General features: G+C 41.0%; 1 protein-coding gene across 3 annotated transcripts in view; it reads right to left on the reverse strand.

The window, feature by feature from the left end:
- col4a6 (collagen, type IV, alpha 6) overlaps nt 1-14,706 on the reverse strand; it is a 145,206-nt gene that overhangs the window by 29,972 nt on the left and 100,528 nt on the right. For 2 of the 3 annotated variants that reach the window (XM_087835288.1, XM_087835284.1), the window contains exons 5-13: nt 8,690-8,824; nt 7,595-7,639; nt 7,212-7,331; nt 7,034-7,090; nt 5,728-5,772; nt 5,484-5,546; nt 5,011-5,046; nt 4,842-4,883; nt 1,211-1,300 (exon numbers count right to left, since the gene is read on the reverse strand). In XM_087835288.1, the coding sequence (XP_087691414.1) occupies nt 1,211-1,300; nt 4,842-4,883; nt 5,011-5,046; nt 5,484-5,546; nt 5,728-5,772; nt 7,034-7,090; nt 7,212-7,331; nt 7,595-7,639; nt 8,690-8,824 (633 nt within the window). The remainder of the gene's footprint in view (nt 1-1,210; nt 1,301-4,841; nt 4,884-5,010; nt 5,047-5,483; nt 5,547-5,727; nt 5,773-7,033; nt 7,091-7,211; nt 7,332-7,594; nt 7,640-8,689; nt 8,825-14,706) is intronic. The other variant, XM_087835292.1, reaches the window with a different exon arrangement.

A 14,706-nucleotide genomic window follows, 5' to 3' on the forward strand; every position in this document is an offset into this window, starting at 1 on the left:
GAAAGAAAAACCCCAGCTTTTGGAACGTTTAGGGGAAGAGAGGGCAGACTGTCGACTGGAGGATGGACGACATGAGGCCGCGCAGGAAGCGGCTGAAGAGAGCGCAGACCGAGGAGAGGAGCGAGGAGCTTTATGGATGAGGATGAAGAGAGGCTGGTGTTTGTTTGTTTTTTTACAACTTTAATCCTACTTACAGAAACTTTGAAGGAGGTTCAGACAGTAATAGTCAGATTAAATTTTAACATTGGTATGCAGAAGGTTTTTAATTAATTATAACTAAACAGATTTGATTTCTTTTGGTAGATCTCCTCATGTTTCCAAAATTGTCTGTACTCAAGATGTGTCAGTCTGCATCATGTGTTTGAAAGCTACCAAAAAATAAACTTTTTATCCAACGGGCAGCTTTAGGATCAATAGTTTGAACTTGAAAGCTCAGACATGCTGCGTTTATAACAGTTTATAAAAGTTTATAAAAAATTATAACAGAAACTTTTCACTAGGGTCCCTTTTGCCGTGTTCACTAGACTGCAGTTTAATGCATAAACGTTATAAGCCTCAAACACATTGCACAATGACAACACATCCCAAGGAAGAAAAACTATTTTATCCAAACACCTTTCACAATAAAAGCTTCCTAGTCTAGTGCAGAGCAATTTTTACTGAACCTAAACTAAATCAGTGGTTTTCCAGCAGTTAATGATACAGCACCTTTAATGCCATAGTTTGGCTCTCACACTCACAGTCTGCAGCATCTGTGTTGCTTTCATTACTTTTATTACAGCTGTAAAACAAATATGGGATAAATACTGTATTTCTTAAATGATCTTAATAAAAAAATTCAGGTTGGCTGAAAAATGTAAATGATTTTTTCTCCAAATTCTGATTAAAGATGCACGACTGCTGCTCTCTGTGAGTCTGGACAGTGATGACCGACCTCTCCTCCACCTCTCCCCGCGTCTCCTCACGTCCTCCCTCGGCTCCTTGTTTCCTCTCTCCAGCACGTCCTCCTCTCTGAGGTTTGTAAGGTTTGCTGCAATCACTGCTCCTCTTCTTTATTAGACCTTTGACCTGCCTACTGCTGCATCGTTGCACTTCTTTTTTTGTGGTTACTTTCTGCAGTGAAACCCCCACCACATCCTTGCGTGTGTTTTTGTGTGTCTTTTGTGTTAGCTCAAAAACCTTCGCTCCTTCCCTTCCTTTGCTGTGTTACCTTATCTCCTTTGTAGATAGTGAGTGTTTTTGGGCCGCTTAGCGACGTGTCGCCGGGACTACCCCTGGGTCCGGGAAGACCCACGTCACCCTAGAGTCCGAAATACACACGAAACACACTGTTAGCCAATCAGGAGACGCAAAGAGCAGAGGAGGGGAATGGAGAAAGGAAGGAGAGAAGGTGAGAGGAAAAGGAGAGAATGGGAGGATTATTTTACTGAAGCAAAGGTGAGAAAATAGCATCAGCACCTTGAAAAATCACATTAAATGATATTCACTGAGCAGAGCAGATCTGGACTCTCAGTACAGTGTGAAGCAGAGTAGCATCAGAGCTGATCAGATGCAACTAATGACCTCAGTTTTCTTTTTTCAAAGTTAATCTAATCTGCTGTTATGCATATAAATGTGCACACAGTCGATAAGGGACATCAGTCCTTATATTGAAAGTAGATCTTTAAATCTTTTTAAAGCTTTGTACTTCTTTAGGCGAGAAGGTGACACCTGCACAACATGAGACGTATCACTCCTCCGGTTTTCCACCTGGAGACAGCGTTTACACTACAGTCTGCCTTTGGTGGCAGCTGTGACATTTAGCTGTCGCCTCATTGTTCTGACACACAAAATAATTGTCTAATTTTATCCATCCTGGACTTTCACAATGAAAACCTTAAAGTCTTCAGCTCGACCTCCTGTTCTTTTGTCTTCAAACCATACACCATTTCAGGTCTCACTAACATTTTTTAAATCTTCTCTTTCCCACTTGCGGTTATCCTTCTGTCACAAATCACCTCTGACACTCGTCTCCACCCACTCCCACTTGACTGCACTCTTTGACCACCTTTGCTTCTTGCATGTTCACCTTTCCACCGGTCTCCCTCTCATTCACAGACATGTATTCTGTCCTGCTTATACTGACTTTCCCTTTTCTCCCCAGAGCAGACCTCCACCTCTCCAGGGTCCCTTCCACCTGCTCCCGCCTCTCACTACAGATCACAGTGTCATCTGCAAACATTGTAGTCCGCAGAAACTGCTGCCTTACAGTTGGACTCTTCTGTCATATAAATTTACTGCATTTTTTAAAAATGGTGACGCTGGTGGAGCATAAGAAAAAGGAGGCAAAAAAAGAGGGTAAAATATAAATATAAGGCTCAAAAACAGATTAGAGAAGGTAAAGGAATAATAGCCGTGATAGATAAAAATTTAGAAAGCTTAGTGACACTTTATATATTATAGTCAGTGTATAAAAATTCAAGGCCAGAATTAAAGAGAAATACACATGCTGCACATTTGTTTACTGAAAAAAAAGTGTAATTCAATCCTAAAAGTGCATTTCATCAGGCTGGAGAAGATCCAGCTGTTTCCACATTCACTTCATCCCTGTTTTTATCCTTGCTCAGTCGCTACGGGTTTTGGTTGATCACAGCATGCATGCAGTGTGTGAGGAAGATGAATGTTAGTAGCACCTGTGCCATTTGTTCAAACGGTATGGGCGGGTGTGTGGATTGATGAGCGGGTGGTGAATAAGAAGTCAAGGAGTGGGAGAATGACCTACAAGTCTCAGCAATCATCACCAGAGGCCTGATGTGGTCAAGATGGGTAAATAAAATCATACAGGAAGCAGGAGAAAGTGATTGCAGCACCCAGTTACAGCCCACAGATTACAGTCCTCCAGAGTGACAACTCAGAAATTTCAACTGGTAAAAGTCCAGGGTGGGATAGACTCACATAAAGTCAGCTGGGATTAGCTCCAGCCCACTCGCAAATCTGAACTGGAGAGGTGTTTTTGAAACTGGATGGATGGGACGAATTTTGGGTGAATTATGGTGAGAAATCTCTGAGCTGTCATTCAACAATAAAGAAACCAGTCCGTGAAGCCACTGGACATCGGACAAACTCCCCGATCGAAAGAAAAGACATTGCCAAAATAATTGAACTTGGAGTTGAGCTGGTCAGGATTAAGCTGTGTGATCTGTCTCAGGGAGTCTGCGTTTGTCTCAGCGGCAGCACGGATCACATGAAGAACAAACCAGACCGAAACAAGCAGAGGCTCATGTGATTGTTTTTATCATTCAGGAAACAGATGCAAAAATCAGTCCAACACATGTGTCAAGAAGAGGATGGAGAGAGGAGGAAGGTGGAGGGATGCAGGAACGGTGGGGTTAAAAGGAGAAGGAGGGAGGGATGCAATGGACGGAAGAAGAGCAGGCTGTGCCACCACCAAAATGTTAACATGCACGGCATTAAATCAATGAACTTTAGTGTCATTCGAGCCGAGACACACACACACACACACACACACACACACACACACACACACACACACACACACACACACACAGCTAGAGCACTTAAAGCCTGCTGTTGTCATTAGTGATTGTAGAGCAGTGATTGCCAAATTTTCAGTTGGGGCCCCCTGGTGGACTTTGCAGGCACTGCAGGCATGCCACAGTAATACTGTGTACAGTTCCTAATTCTATCATGAATATGAAATTATTACTTATGAACAAAGTGAATTAAAGCAGAATTTTCTGGCTTTAAGGGGGCCACAGCACTTTTCGCTTTGGGAATGGCTGCTTTACAATATCCATAACATTTTACTACAAAACAACGTGAAACGGTGGTTAAAAAACGTTTTTCACCAACATAATGACTTAAATCAGAGCTCTGCTTTAATAGCAGTTTATTATTAGCATTTGGGTCCCCGTGAGGTTAAAAACAAGTTTTTGCTCTAACAAATAGAAAGATTTTTTTCTTTCTGTGGAAAGAAACTGGGGGCAGACATTTATATACATCTTATAGTGATGCTTCCATCAACAAATACATGTAACTTGGTATAAATTCTAAAAGGAGACAAACCTATTTCCTGTGTGCCCCTGCATGCCCTCACTGCTGATGTCCTGTTTTTCCTTTCTGTGACACGAGACTACATCCTAATCTTAAACATAGACTGTACAGAAAAGATGAGTCACAGGCTTATTTTTCTGCAGTCAAATGTGTTTAGCGAGCAGTGGACGTTTTGCTGACTTGTCAGTCACAAGGCTTTCATACCTTAAAGCCCACCCTTCTTTATACTGTGCTGTTAATCTTTTTCTTTTCTTTTCAAATGTTCCCTTTATCCCTCCATCCTCCTCTGTCACACCAAACATCTGCAAGCCCACCTTCACTAGAGCCACACATCTTCCCTGAAGTCTTCCTCTTGTCCTCCTGACTGGCAGCTCCATCTTCACTGTTCTTCCCTCCTCTGCACATATCCAAACCATCTCAGCCTTGCCTCTCTTTAACCGTCTTCAAGCTGCTCAGCCTGAGCTGTTCCTCTGATGCACTCATTTCTAACTCTGTCCAATCTGCTCACTCTTCTCTTTTACTTTGAGTTATAAAACATGCTTTTGCAGATAAAACCATAAAAAATTAACACATAGATAGTTACACTGACTGTGGCAAACTTTAGACGCAGAATACTTTGCTTCCATATTTGTAGCATAAAGGGAGCACAACCATGGTTCCTCTTTGCGGTCTTTTTTTACGCGTGTGCGATGAATGAATCACTGCCACGAGCAGCATCAGCAGTGCTGCTTGTGTACGTGTGACTTAAATTTATGAATCTGTTGTGAGCTCTGTGGTTTACAGCGTACCTTGTCTCCTTTCTCTCCTTGAGATGTGTCAGTACCACTCCCCTAAAAACAAAAAAGGTTCATATGTACTTCTGGACAACAATGAGAGAATAAGAGAGGCTACCAAAAGGCAGCCCTTTGTCTAAATTCAAAGAAATGATATGTCCCTTTAGTGTACCATTATACTTACCGTTGGCCCTGGGGGACCGGGAGGACCTGGTGGGCCCTATAAACAGGACAAAGAGTCAGACTAAGCTTAATAAGTCAAAGATAAATAAACCTGCATTCTGGCTTTAATGTGACTGGAACTAACTTATCACAGGGTTTGCAGGTTATACCACTTTTAAGCTAAAAAAATGTGCAACTAATGTAATATGTAATAAATAATTTTTTATTTTATGTAATAAAATAAAAATAAGTTTTAAACATCCTGTTACATAAAACCTAAATGCCTGCTCGCATAGAACTTTTATGAATGTAAGATATTTAATAAAGCAATATTAAAGCAATCGTCACACAAGGTATTAGAACAGTTTTTCCTTCATAATCACTGCATTCAGCATACTGCAAATTAGAAATTAATTAAACAAAAAAAAGAAAAATGAAGGTGTAGATGCAGGGATCGGTCTGAGGAAGAGGAAACAGATAATTGAGTTTACATACTGGGTATCCTTCAGGTCCTTCGGGACCAGGAAAACCGACTGGACCATAAGGACCTTGGAAACCCTGCAGACATAAAACAAATGAAAACAAACCCACGTTACACAGCGGTGCTGTTTTCACTGTGGTGTAACATTATTTTAGACCACACATTGCTAACATCCAGTGCATATTTCACAGAGCTCAGTCGTACTACTTTGCATTAAATATTTATGCTGTTGGGTGAAATAGTGAAAGAAAATCTTACAGGTGGGCCAGGGGGTCCTGGGTCACCCGGGGGACCCTGTATACCCTAGATGAGTGCAATAAAGAGAAGAGCAAACAATAAATAAGATGCACCAACACTTCTACACACATGGCAGAACACGGTCTTCTTCATTTGTGGCAAACGTTGGGATTTTTATTCATGGTTATCAGCAGGAGTCAAAGTGGGCCAAATGCCACTCCAGCAGCTTCGGTAAATGAGAACTTAAATCTGTTAGCAGCTTTCAATAAACTGTATCAGGCTGGCAGTCGATCCAGCTGATGCCATCGAGAATAACGTCGTCCTGCTGCACTCAACCGTTCTGTCTGCTCACTCATGTCATGTGTTCATGCTGCAAATGTCAATAAAGTTGTGTCACAGTAACCCGTTTCCTTCATATGCTGGGTAATTTGCAGTTCAATGTGTCAAAGAGATCAACAAATATCACCTAGATTAAAAACTCTTTCAGTGCAGTCTACCTGGGTTTATGTGTGTATTTTTTTAGGTTGTTGGACTCCTCATTAAAGATGTTGCTGAACTTGTGGTTGTTAGTTTCAGTTTGTGTTAGAGTTTATTGATAAATTGAGATGCTTAGAAAATGCAAAGAAAACACATACAACAACATTTACTAACCACACATCTGTGTCTCGTTACCTGCCATGTCCATTACCCTGATTACCCTTTTATGTGCAAATAGTGTTGTCATTTCCTCAGGCTTTGTCTCAGTGTCTGTCGTCATCACTCTGTGTTCCTAGCCTCTTTATAAAGTAGCACAGGTTTAATTTACCTCCTTATTTCATGAACTCTAAGACGTTTTGTTTACATCTGCCTGCCTGTGAATCGACATTTGGATCACTTTGATCAACAACCCCTCATCAATGACCGCTGGAGGAAATCTGAACTATCAATTGTGGGAGAATTATCTTTGTGAAAATATTAGTAACCTATGCGTCACTTTTCCACACCTTCAGTTGTCCTACTGACTACTGAAATAAAGTTTATTTAGATAACCAATCAAAAATCAAATATTAAGCGGTTTTACTGCTAAATGAGAGGACTTCCTTTTCTTTCTAATCCATAGCTTCCCTATAAGCAGATTGTGATTGTATGTATAAAGATTATGGGATGAGGGATTAAGGAGGAAAAGATGCAGGAACTAAAAGATTTGTCCAACCTAATAAAAAAAACGAGAGTAATGGAAGTGGAAAAGTAAAGTTTTTGCAATATTTTGATACTGCAAACAGCTGAACTGCCTTGGTTAAAGAGATCAACCTGTGAGCAGCATTAGTGTGCATGAGTGGGAGCTTACAGCATTCTCCGAGATGAATACAGGCTCTCCTTTCTGACCCTTAGGCCCATTCAGCCCCTGTTGGAGGCAAACACAACATCAGTATTTCTGTCTCTGTATGTAAATATAATATTCTAAGTATTGCTATACGTGAGATTAAAAATATGTGAGGTGAATGAAACAGGATGTCTTTCCGTACAGGAAATCCAGGGGTGCCAGGGTATCCCCTCCCAAAGCCGGGATCTCCAGGATCTCCTCTGGTCCCGTTACAGCCGTCCAGTCCCGGTGGTCCTCTGCTGCCCGGCTGACCAGGGTGACCCTGCACAGCGAAGGATAATAAGGACATGATGACAAATTATAATTTGACCTCTCATTAGAATATTTACATTTCCATGATCATTTTTTTCTATATTCCTGCACTTTTTACACAATATGATCTGGAATTTCTTAATGTGAAGCTGAATAAATGAATAAAAAGGACGAGGAAGAGAAAAAAATCTGAAAAAAATCTCGATGTTATCTTTAATGACAAGAAACCTCATTAAGGAAATTAATGGATACCGTTTGCATCTGTTTACTTACAGGCACACCATCACTTCCTTGGAATCCAGGCACTCCCATTGGTCCCTGCAAAGATAATAAATACTTTAAATATACAATAACTTTGAATGGAGACACCTTGTGGGCAAAACATGCAACTGCGTGCTTGGTGTAGAAAATCTGAATGTACAATGTTTGCATGAAGCATTATATTTAGCAAACTGTGATATTATTAAAAAAATGTATTTGCTAATTAGTTATACACAGTATGTGCATACATCATGGATCTTTTCATTAGGTACGCCTTGCTGATACTGGACTGGACCATATTTTGCCTTCAGAACAGCTTTAATTCTTCATGGCACAGATTCAATAAGGTGTCGAAAACACTTCTCAGAGATTTTGTTCTCAGATTATTCTGTAAACTCCAGAGATGCTTTTGTGGTCACTGAGATCACATTTCTTACATATTCTGAAGCCCAGTTTGAACTTTAACATGTCTACATGCCACGCGGAGTTGTGATTAGCTCATTAAATGTTTGCATTAACTTAGATATTTTGTAGTAGATGTATTTTACCCTCTATAGCCAAACCCGTTGCTGGCATCAGACAGGTGTCTTGCACATTTTTTTAAAACATCTGTAACTCCAGTAACTGCTGAATATTTTGCTAAATTAAAAGAATTCCAACTGTTCTTGAAAGCAGCGACTCTGCACGTGTCAGTGATATTAGGGTCATTACGGTAATCCCGAGAAGAAGGTTGGTTGAGAGAAGACAAAGTGAGTGAGTGAGAAGCAGCTCTACAGAAAACAAACATTTGAATGTGGGTTCATTTTACTTTTTTTTTTTTTTTATTATTATTTTGTTTTTTCTGTGTTGCTTTCTGTGCTATTCATTGAGATTTGGATGTGCAGCCCTACCAGGGATTACCATAATGACATCACAGGAAAAGAACAGAAATGATGCTTTCAGGAACTGCTGATATTTTTTGTGCTAATGTTTCCTTTGATCTAAAAGTTTGACCTAAATCAGCGTTCCCATTGGTTTCAATGGGTTAATAAGGTGGCCACTGAGTGAACGAATCACATTTAATGGGAAAAACAAATTACAACCAATGTAAAGATCTGAAGCACCTACTTTGTCTCCCTTTGGGCCCGACGGTCCTTTCAGCCCAAGGTGGCCCTTCTCTCCTTTTGGCCCAGAAGGCCCAAAGACCCCACGTGGCCCGTCCTGTCCAGACGGTCCAACTTCACCGAGAGCTCCTGGACGACCCTGAGAGCAAAGAGAAGACATGATCACTGTTCACCAAACTGCAAGCAGAAAAACACAGACTGCACACCAACGGGGGGAGTTAACATGTGAGTGTGGCTCACGTGTAGTCCATGAAATAACACAAGTAGTGATATTACATAGTTATTACCTATTACCTATTGCCTAGTAGAGGCACAGCTACTGTAGGTTCACATTCAGTTAGAGAATGCAAAGAAATGACAGTAAAATTAATGAAAAATACATTTTAGTCTTGAAAGAGCCAAAAATTCACTATGTTGTCTAAATGACTTACACAGCTCACAGGTGCACCGCTCAGTCGTGACCACAGGAGGGCAGCATAAACACAACAAACACTAACAGGTGGCTCTACTTCAGGCAAACGCACACACATTCACACAGCACCCAGAAGTACTGACAGCCTCCCATTAGCTCACATTTTAAGAAGTTTGACTGGATAAGGAGAGGGGAGATGAATGGAGGGAGGAGTGGGCAGATAGTGGGACAGATGTTTGTGAAGGTTTAACTTCACAGCTAAAAAAGCCCTTGTTATTATGTAAATGCTGCAGGAAAACCCCCCCCAACAAAAACATAAATCCAGTACGAAAACAAAATCCATAGTAAGCTTGTCTTATATCATAAACTGAAATAAGAGTGCAGCTTTTACATGCAAAGAATGCATGTAAAAGAATGCAGCGACATGCAAAGAAATGGGCTCGTAAACTCATTATGAATAAATAATAGATTTAAATTTCCTTGAGAATATAAACTACTGCTGCAGATCTACATCTACAAGACAATCATACATATATTTATAGGGATGTTTATGAAGGATGAAACACTTTCCAACTGCTTTCTACCAGATTCGCATCTGGAATTTAACTTAACCTAATGTGACGTGCATTAACAGACGGGGTAATATACAACATAGTGCAAATGTATATCCGTTTACTGTATGGACAGTAGTGCACACCCTTAATTACACACATAGAAAAGAGTCACATCCCTGTACTATTTCCATGCACACATAAATAGATAAATGAAGATAATGATCTCCTCTGAGCTGGTCCCGTTCATATAGACAGAGTCTGTGTGCCTGCAGATAGAAATGTATTTCACCAAACCAGATCAGAGCCACACATACATACAGAAGGTCAAACACGAGCTTACATGTAAACACTCTTTAGGATTTAATCTAAACCACAGGGTGAATCAGGCGTATACAGCATCTGGACTTTTTCGATAAAGACTTAAACTCCTTCTTTAGACTGTACAGGAAACCACATGTGTGAGGAGTGGTGGTAAAATAAATAATCTCTTATTCATATATATGACGTAGTAGTTCCTAGAACAAGCAGACAAGTTATATTAGTCTATGAGAAAATGCTGTCACAATAAAAGTGAATTTCTCTCCTTAAAACCTAGAATGACTGTATCAGTGTATTGTATAACTTATATTATATGATAAATGCTTGTCAGGTGCTGCTAATCAAAAGCACCTGATTAACTGTTTGCCCAGAAGTGTGGTCACCTCTATAAAATCGGACGTCTTGGCAGTTTGCTGGTCTGGAGCATTCGGGAGTGTGGAGGATAGACATCAGTAATAATCCAAGACGAATAATTGTTGCGTCCCATTAATGTGGGAATGGCTATAAGGCAAAAATGCATGTGAACAAACAACCAGCCTTCACCAGAATGGCTTAAAAAGAAAAGAGTCAACATATTGCAATGGTCCAGTCAAAGTCCAGATATGAACTTTGCTGAAATGCTGGTGTGGGACCTTAAGAGAGCTGTGCATAAACAAATGCTTGCAAACCTCAATGGACTGAAGCAACGTTGTAAAGAGGAGTGGGCCAAAATTCCACAACAACAATGTGAGCCACTCATAACGTCATGAAGGAAACAAGTGATTCAAATTATTGCTGCTAAACGAGCTAAGCTACTGAATCATAGGGTATACATCGTTTTTCACACTGCTTCTGCAGTTTGGCCTAATTTTTGCTACATAAACAATAACACAGTGTACCACATTATGGGTTGTTCTTCACTTCAGGTTGTATTTACTCAGTGTTGGACCAGATGTTATTTTATTATGTGTGAAACCTTGGAATTCAAAGTGGGTGTACTTGCCTTCTCGTGTTTAATGGAAACTTTTTCCAACTTTAATGACAGTAATTAAATAACTCACATTAATATCAGTGCGTTTTTAATGTGTGGCAGTGAAACACCTGCTAGCAGAATTTTACTGTAAGTTTACAGGTAAAAACAAATTTACAGGGTTTTCACTTAAACACTGTAAATGTGTTTGTCTTTGTAAAGTGACAGTGATGCCAGACTGGTCTTTGTCACACTGTCTTACCTGAGCTCTCAGCTCCAGCCTCAGGGCAGGCAGGTAGTGCTTAATGACAGGGCTGTGCCAGCCTGCCTGACTTGTCTGGCCCATAGTTCACACTCACACCTGGTTTCACCCAGGGAAAATATGCAGGGATCCCATAGGAAGCTGCTTTCTTTCACGCCTTTCTTTTCATCCCTCATTCCTCCATCACTCCTTATTGAAACAACTGCTATACATCATTTCTTCTCCCTCTTTCTTTTTGGTTCTCCTTTCCTCTTCACCTTCCACCAACTTCCTACTGCTTAATCTCTGACCTGTCTTCCTCCCAGCTGTCATCACAGTTTGAGCAACATACACCTATAAATGTCTTAGCAGACCTCCAACCACTCGCTTAAGTATCTCTTTGTTTATCTAAAACTCAGCAGGTCATGGGGTCACCTTGTCCAAAGGCTCCGCCGTCTTTTTAGTTTCTATTTTCAGGTCATAGGTCACTTTCAAAGCGTCTGTCTGGCCTTACATAAAAGGTGAGAGGTGAAGAGTTGGTTAAGGTGAAAATACGATCTGGTGTCAGTTAGTGAAGAGTGTTTTTTCTGCCTCAACCAAAAAAAGATGTTTACAAGCTAGTAAAATAACCAACAAATGCTAAAAATGGCTTCAAAACTGAAATCTCTGAAAGTCTGAGCTGTTTATTGTCCCTGACTCTTTGAGGGAGGTTCTGAGGGTTTAAGGCGTCTGTGTATTCCCTAACATGGTATGGTTTTAAAAAACTGAGAGAGGAGGGGGAAGAGAAGAGATGAAACAAGAAGGTGGGTAAAAGCCCCATAAAAACAGTTACATGTAGTTTTAAATAACATCCAGGCGGTTTAATTTGCCATAAATTTAAAGCTGCTCTAAAATTGACCAGGGGGATTAGAAAGAGTCTTTTCAACTCAACTTTATTTATATTGTAAGGTAAAAATCCTACAATAATAGAGGGAAAACCACAACAATTAGAAAACCCCCTATGAGCCAGCAGTTGGTGACGGTTGGAAGGAAAAACGTCCTTTCAACAGGAAGAAACCTCTGACAGACCTAGGCTCAGGGAGGGGCATCCATCTGCCGTCACTGGTTAGGGGTGAGGGGACGAAGACAGGAAAATAGACACTCTAATTTAAAAGTAGAGTGGGTGTCCATCTCCTGAATCCAAACTGGGAGCTGGTTCCATAGAAGAGGGGCCTGAAAGTTGAAGGCTCTGCCTCCCATTCTACTTTTAAATATCCCAGGAGCCACAAATAAGCCTCCAGTCTGAGACCAAAGTGCTCATGTGGTCAAGTATGAGTCTTTAATATAAAATGGGGCCTGATTATTCAAGACCTTGTATGTGAGGAGCAGGAAATTCAATTCTGCATTCAAAAAAGAACCAATGAGGGGAAAAGCCAATATGGAAGAAATCTACTCTCCCAATCAATGACTGTTCAAATAACTGTCCGGTCTTGCTTCTACAAGGACTTTGGTGCTAGACTGTACAGTGGGTCCAAGTGAAGAAGAATAGACCTCACTAGATGGAGCTATATAGGTAAGATTGAATTAAGTAGTTAAATGGCCTTTAATTAAGTATATGTCTAGCTCTGCTTTTTGTAGACATGGAGACAAATTTTATCGTTGATCTTTCCCCCTGCCATCATCTCCCTGACTCCCGACACCGTCTCATTCGCCAGTTGGCATCCCTGTTTGTTTTCATGCCATCCTGTCGGGTCTCTGCCCGGCTCTTCCAGACCTTCCATCCTCATCACCTTCCAGCAGACTAGTCAGTTTGTAGGCCCAAATCCCTACCAGCATAATGGGCACAATGGACCCTATTCTGGCCCACTAAGCTCTCTGGACTTGCTGCTCCCATCAAGCCTACCTCACTTCCTGATAGAGGAGAGTGCTTGGACAGACAGATTCTAGCTAACATTCGTGTGATAACCAGTGTGTGTATGTGTGCTGTTTATGAACACACGCGCATGCAAACGCGAACACATGCCCTCGGGCCCTTGGAGGGTTTATCCGCACACATTGTTCTGTGAGCCGGTTGTGCTATGGGGAAGATTTTAGCTGTCACACCGCATGCTCACTTGGGTTTGATGATGGGCTGAAGATGAGGCAAGGGGTGGGCAAATGATAGGTCTTTGGGTGCAAGTTTAATCAGCAAACCAGTCTGATAACCCAATTATGGTTGAAGCCAAATGAATCGGCAGAACCTCAAACGCCTTTGCCAAAAAGGCAGAGTGAAAATACGGGCTGAAAGGACGGGACTTTTGATGCCGTTAAAGGTGAAACAAGGTGCAAGTCTTCAGCTCCCACACTCCGTCCATTTAAAATTACAGAGAAAAGAGAAAGAGGGAAATCCTCCTTAGATGGGAATGTTTGGGTTAGGTCTCCTCTATTCACTAATGGTCCGACTGCAAACCTAAACACCTCGTTTCTCCCAGGCATGTTTGTCCTGCTCCAGATGACTGAGGATAAAACAACCACAGAAAGTGAAAGTAAAGCCTTGATTTTTTTAAGCAAATTAACTAAACACATGGTTTCTAAGTTGCTCCTCCAGCAACTTGACCTTTTTGCACTTTTTCCCAAAAAACAGTTCAGTGGCCTGGTATTTATGTATGTCTAGCTGTGAAAGTTGTCACTCCATAAACATAAAAAAAATGACTCAGCTGACCTGGGCAAGCACTTGAAAACTTTTAACACTTTGAATTAACTGCTGAAAAACATCCAAACATTTTCAGCTGCTCCACAACTCATCCCGAGTAGCTCCAAGCCTCTACGCGGCTTCCAGAGTTTTTTCTTTGGGCGATATCGGACCAAACATTCAAGTGTTTCATTTCAAATCAATCTAAACAGCATATAAGCTCATGATACATTTCTTTCTATTGCTGACATAAATAAAGCAACAAAGCTTAAAAATTGTGAGATATTTCTTTAAATTCTCCTTCATTAACTGTCTGGCTGAAATAATTTACTGTTTTGTCAGTTTGCCCTACTTTCCAAAACCCTGAAGATTTTTAGTTCACAAGTGAAAACAGCACAGCCGAGAGGCTGGTCAGTGAGCCCAACAACTTCCGATCACTTGGAAAAGATGTGTATTTCCTAATTGGTTGATTGCTGGCTGTCACTGGGTATAACTGGTTGCAAAGAGATACACTTCACAACTACAGATAGATGGTGTTCTACAAACAACCTCCTTTTGATTGTATTGGTTGCTGACAGGCTCCTGCAGTTTCCCAAAATTTGCATGGAAAACTCGGCTGCCTGCAAACACTTGCCAACTACTCTCCGAGTGGTACTGTAACATGAAAAATTTCTGCAGAAACAGCCGATGCCTTCAGTGTAAAAGTAGTACCTTACTGCTGTAACCAACTTGGTTCAAAGGTTGTACATTGCTTTCAGTTTCCACTCCCCTTCTGTTTGTTTTACTGCTGCTTAGCAAGTAGTTGGCAAGTGTTTGGAAACAGGTTGGCAACTTGCATGCAAACTATGGGTGACTGTAGCTAGCCAAAGTATATGCAGGAAGCTTTTGGTGCAGTAC

This window comes from Neolamprologus brichardi, chromosome 3 (assembly GCF_056152115.1).
Source record: "Neolamprologus brichardi isolate AB-2024 chromosome 3, ASM5615211v1, whole genome shotgun sequence".
Taxonomy (NCBI): domain Eukaryota; kingdom Metazoa; phylum Chordata; class Actinopteri; order Cichliformes; family Cichlidae; genus Neolamprologus; species Neolamprologus brichardi.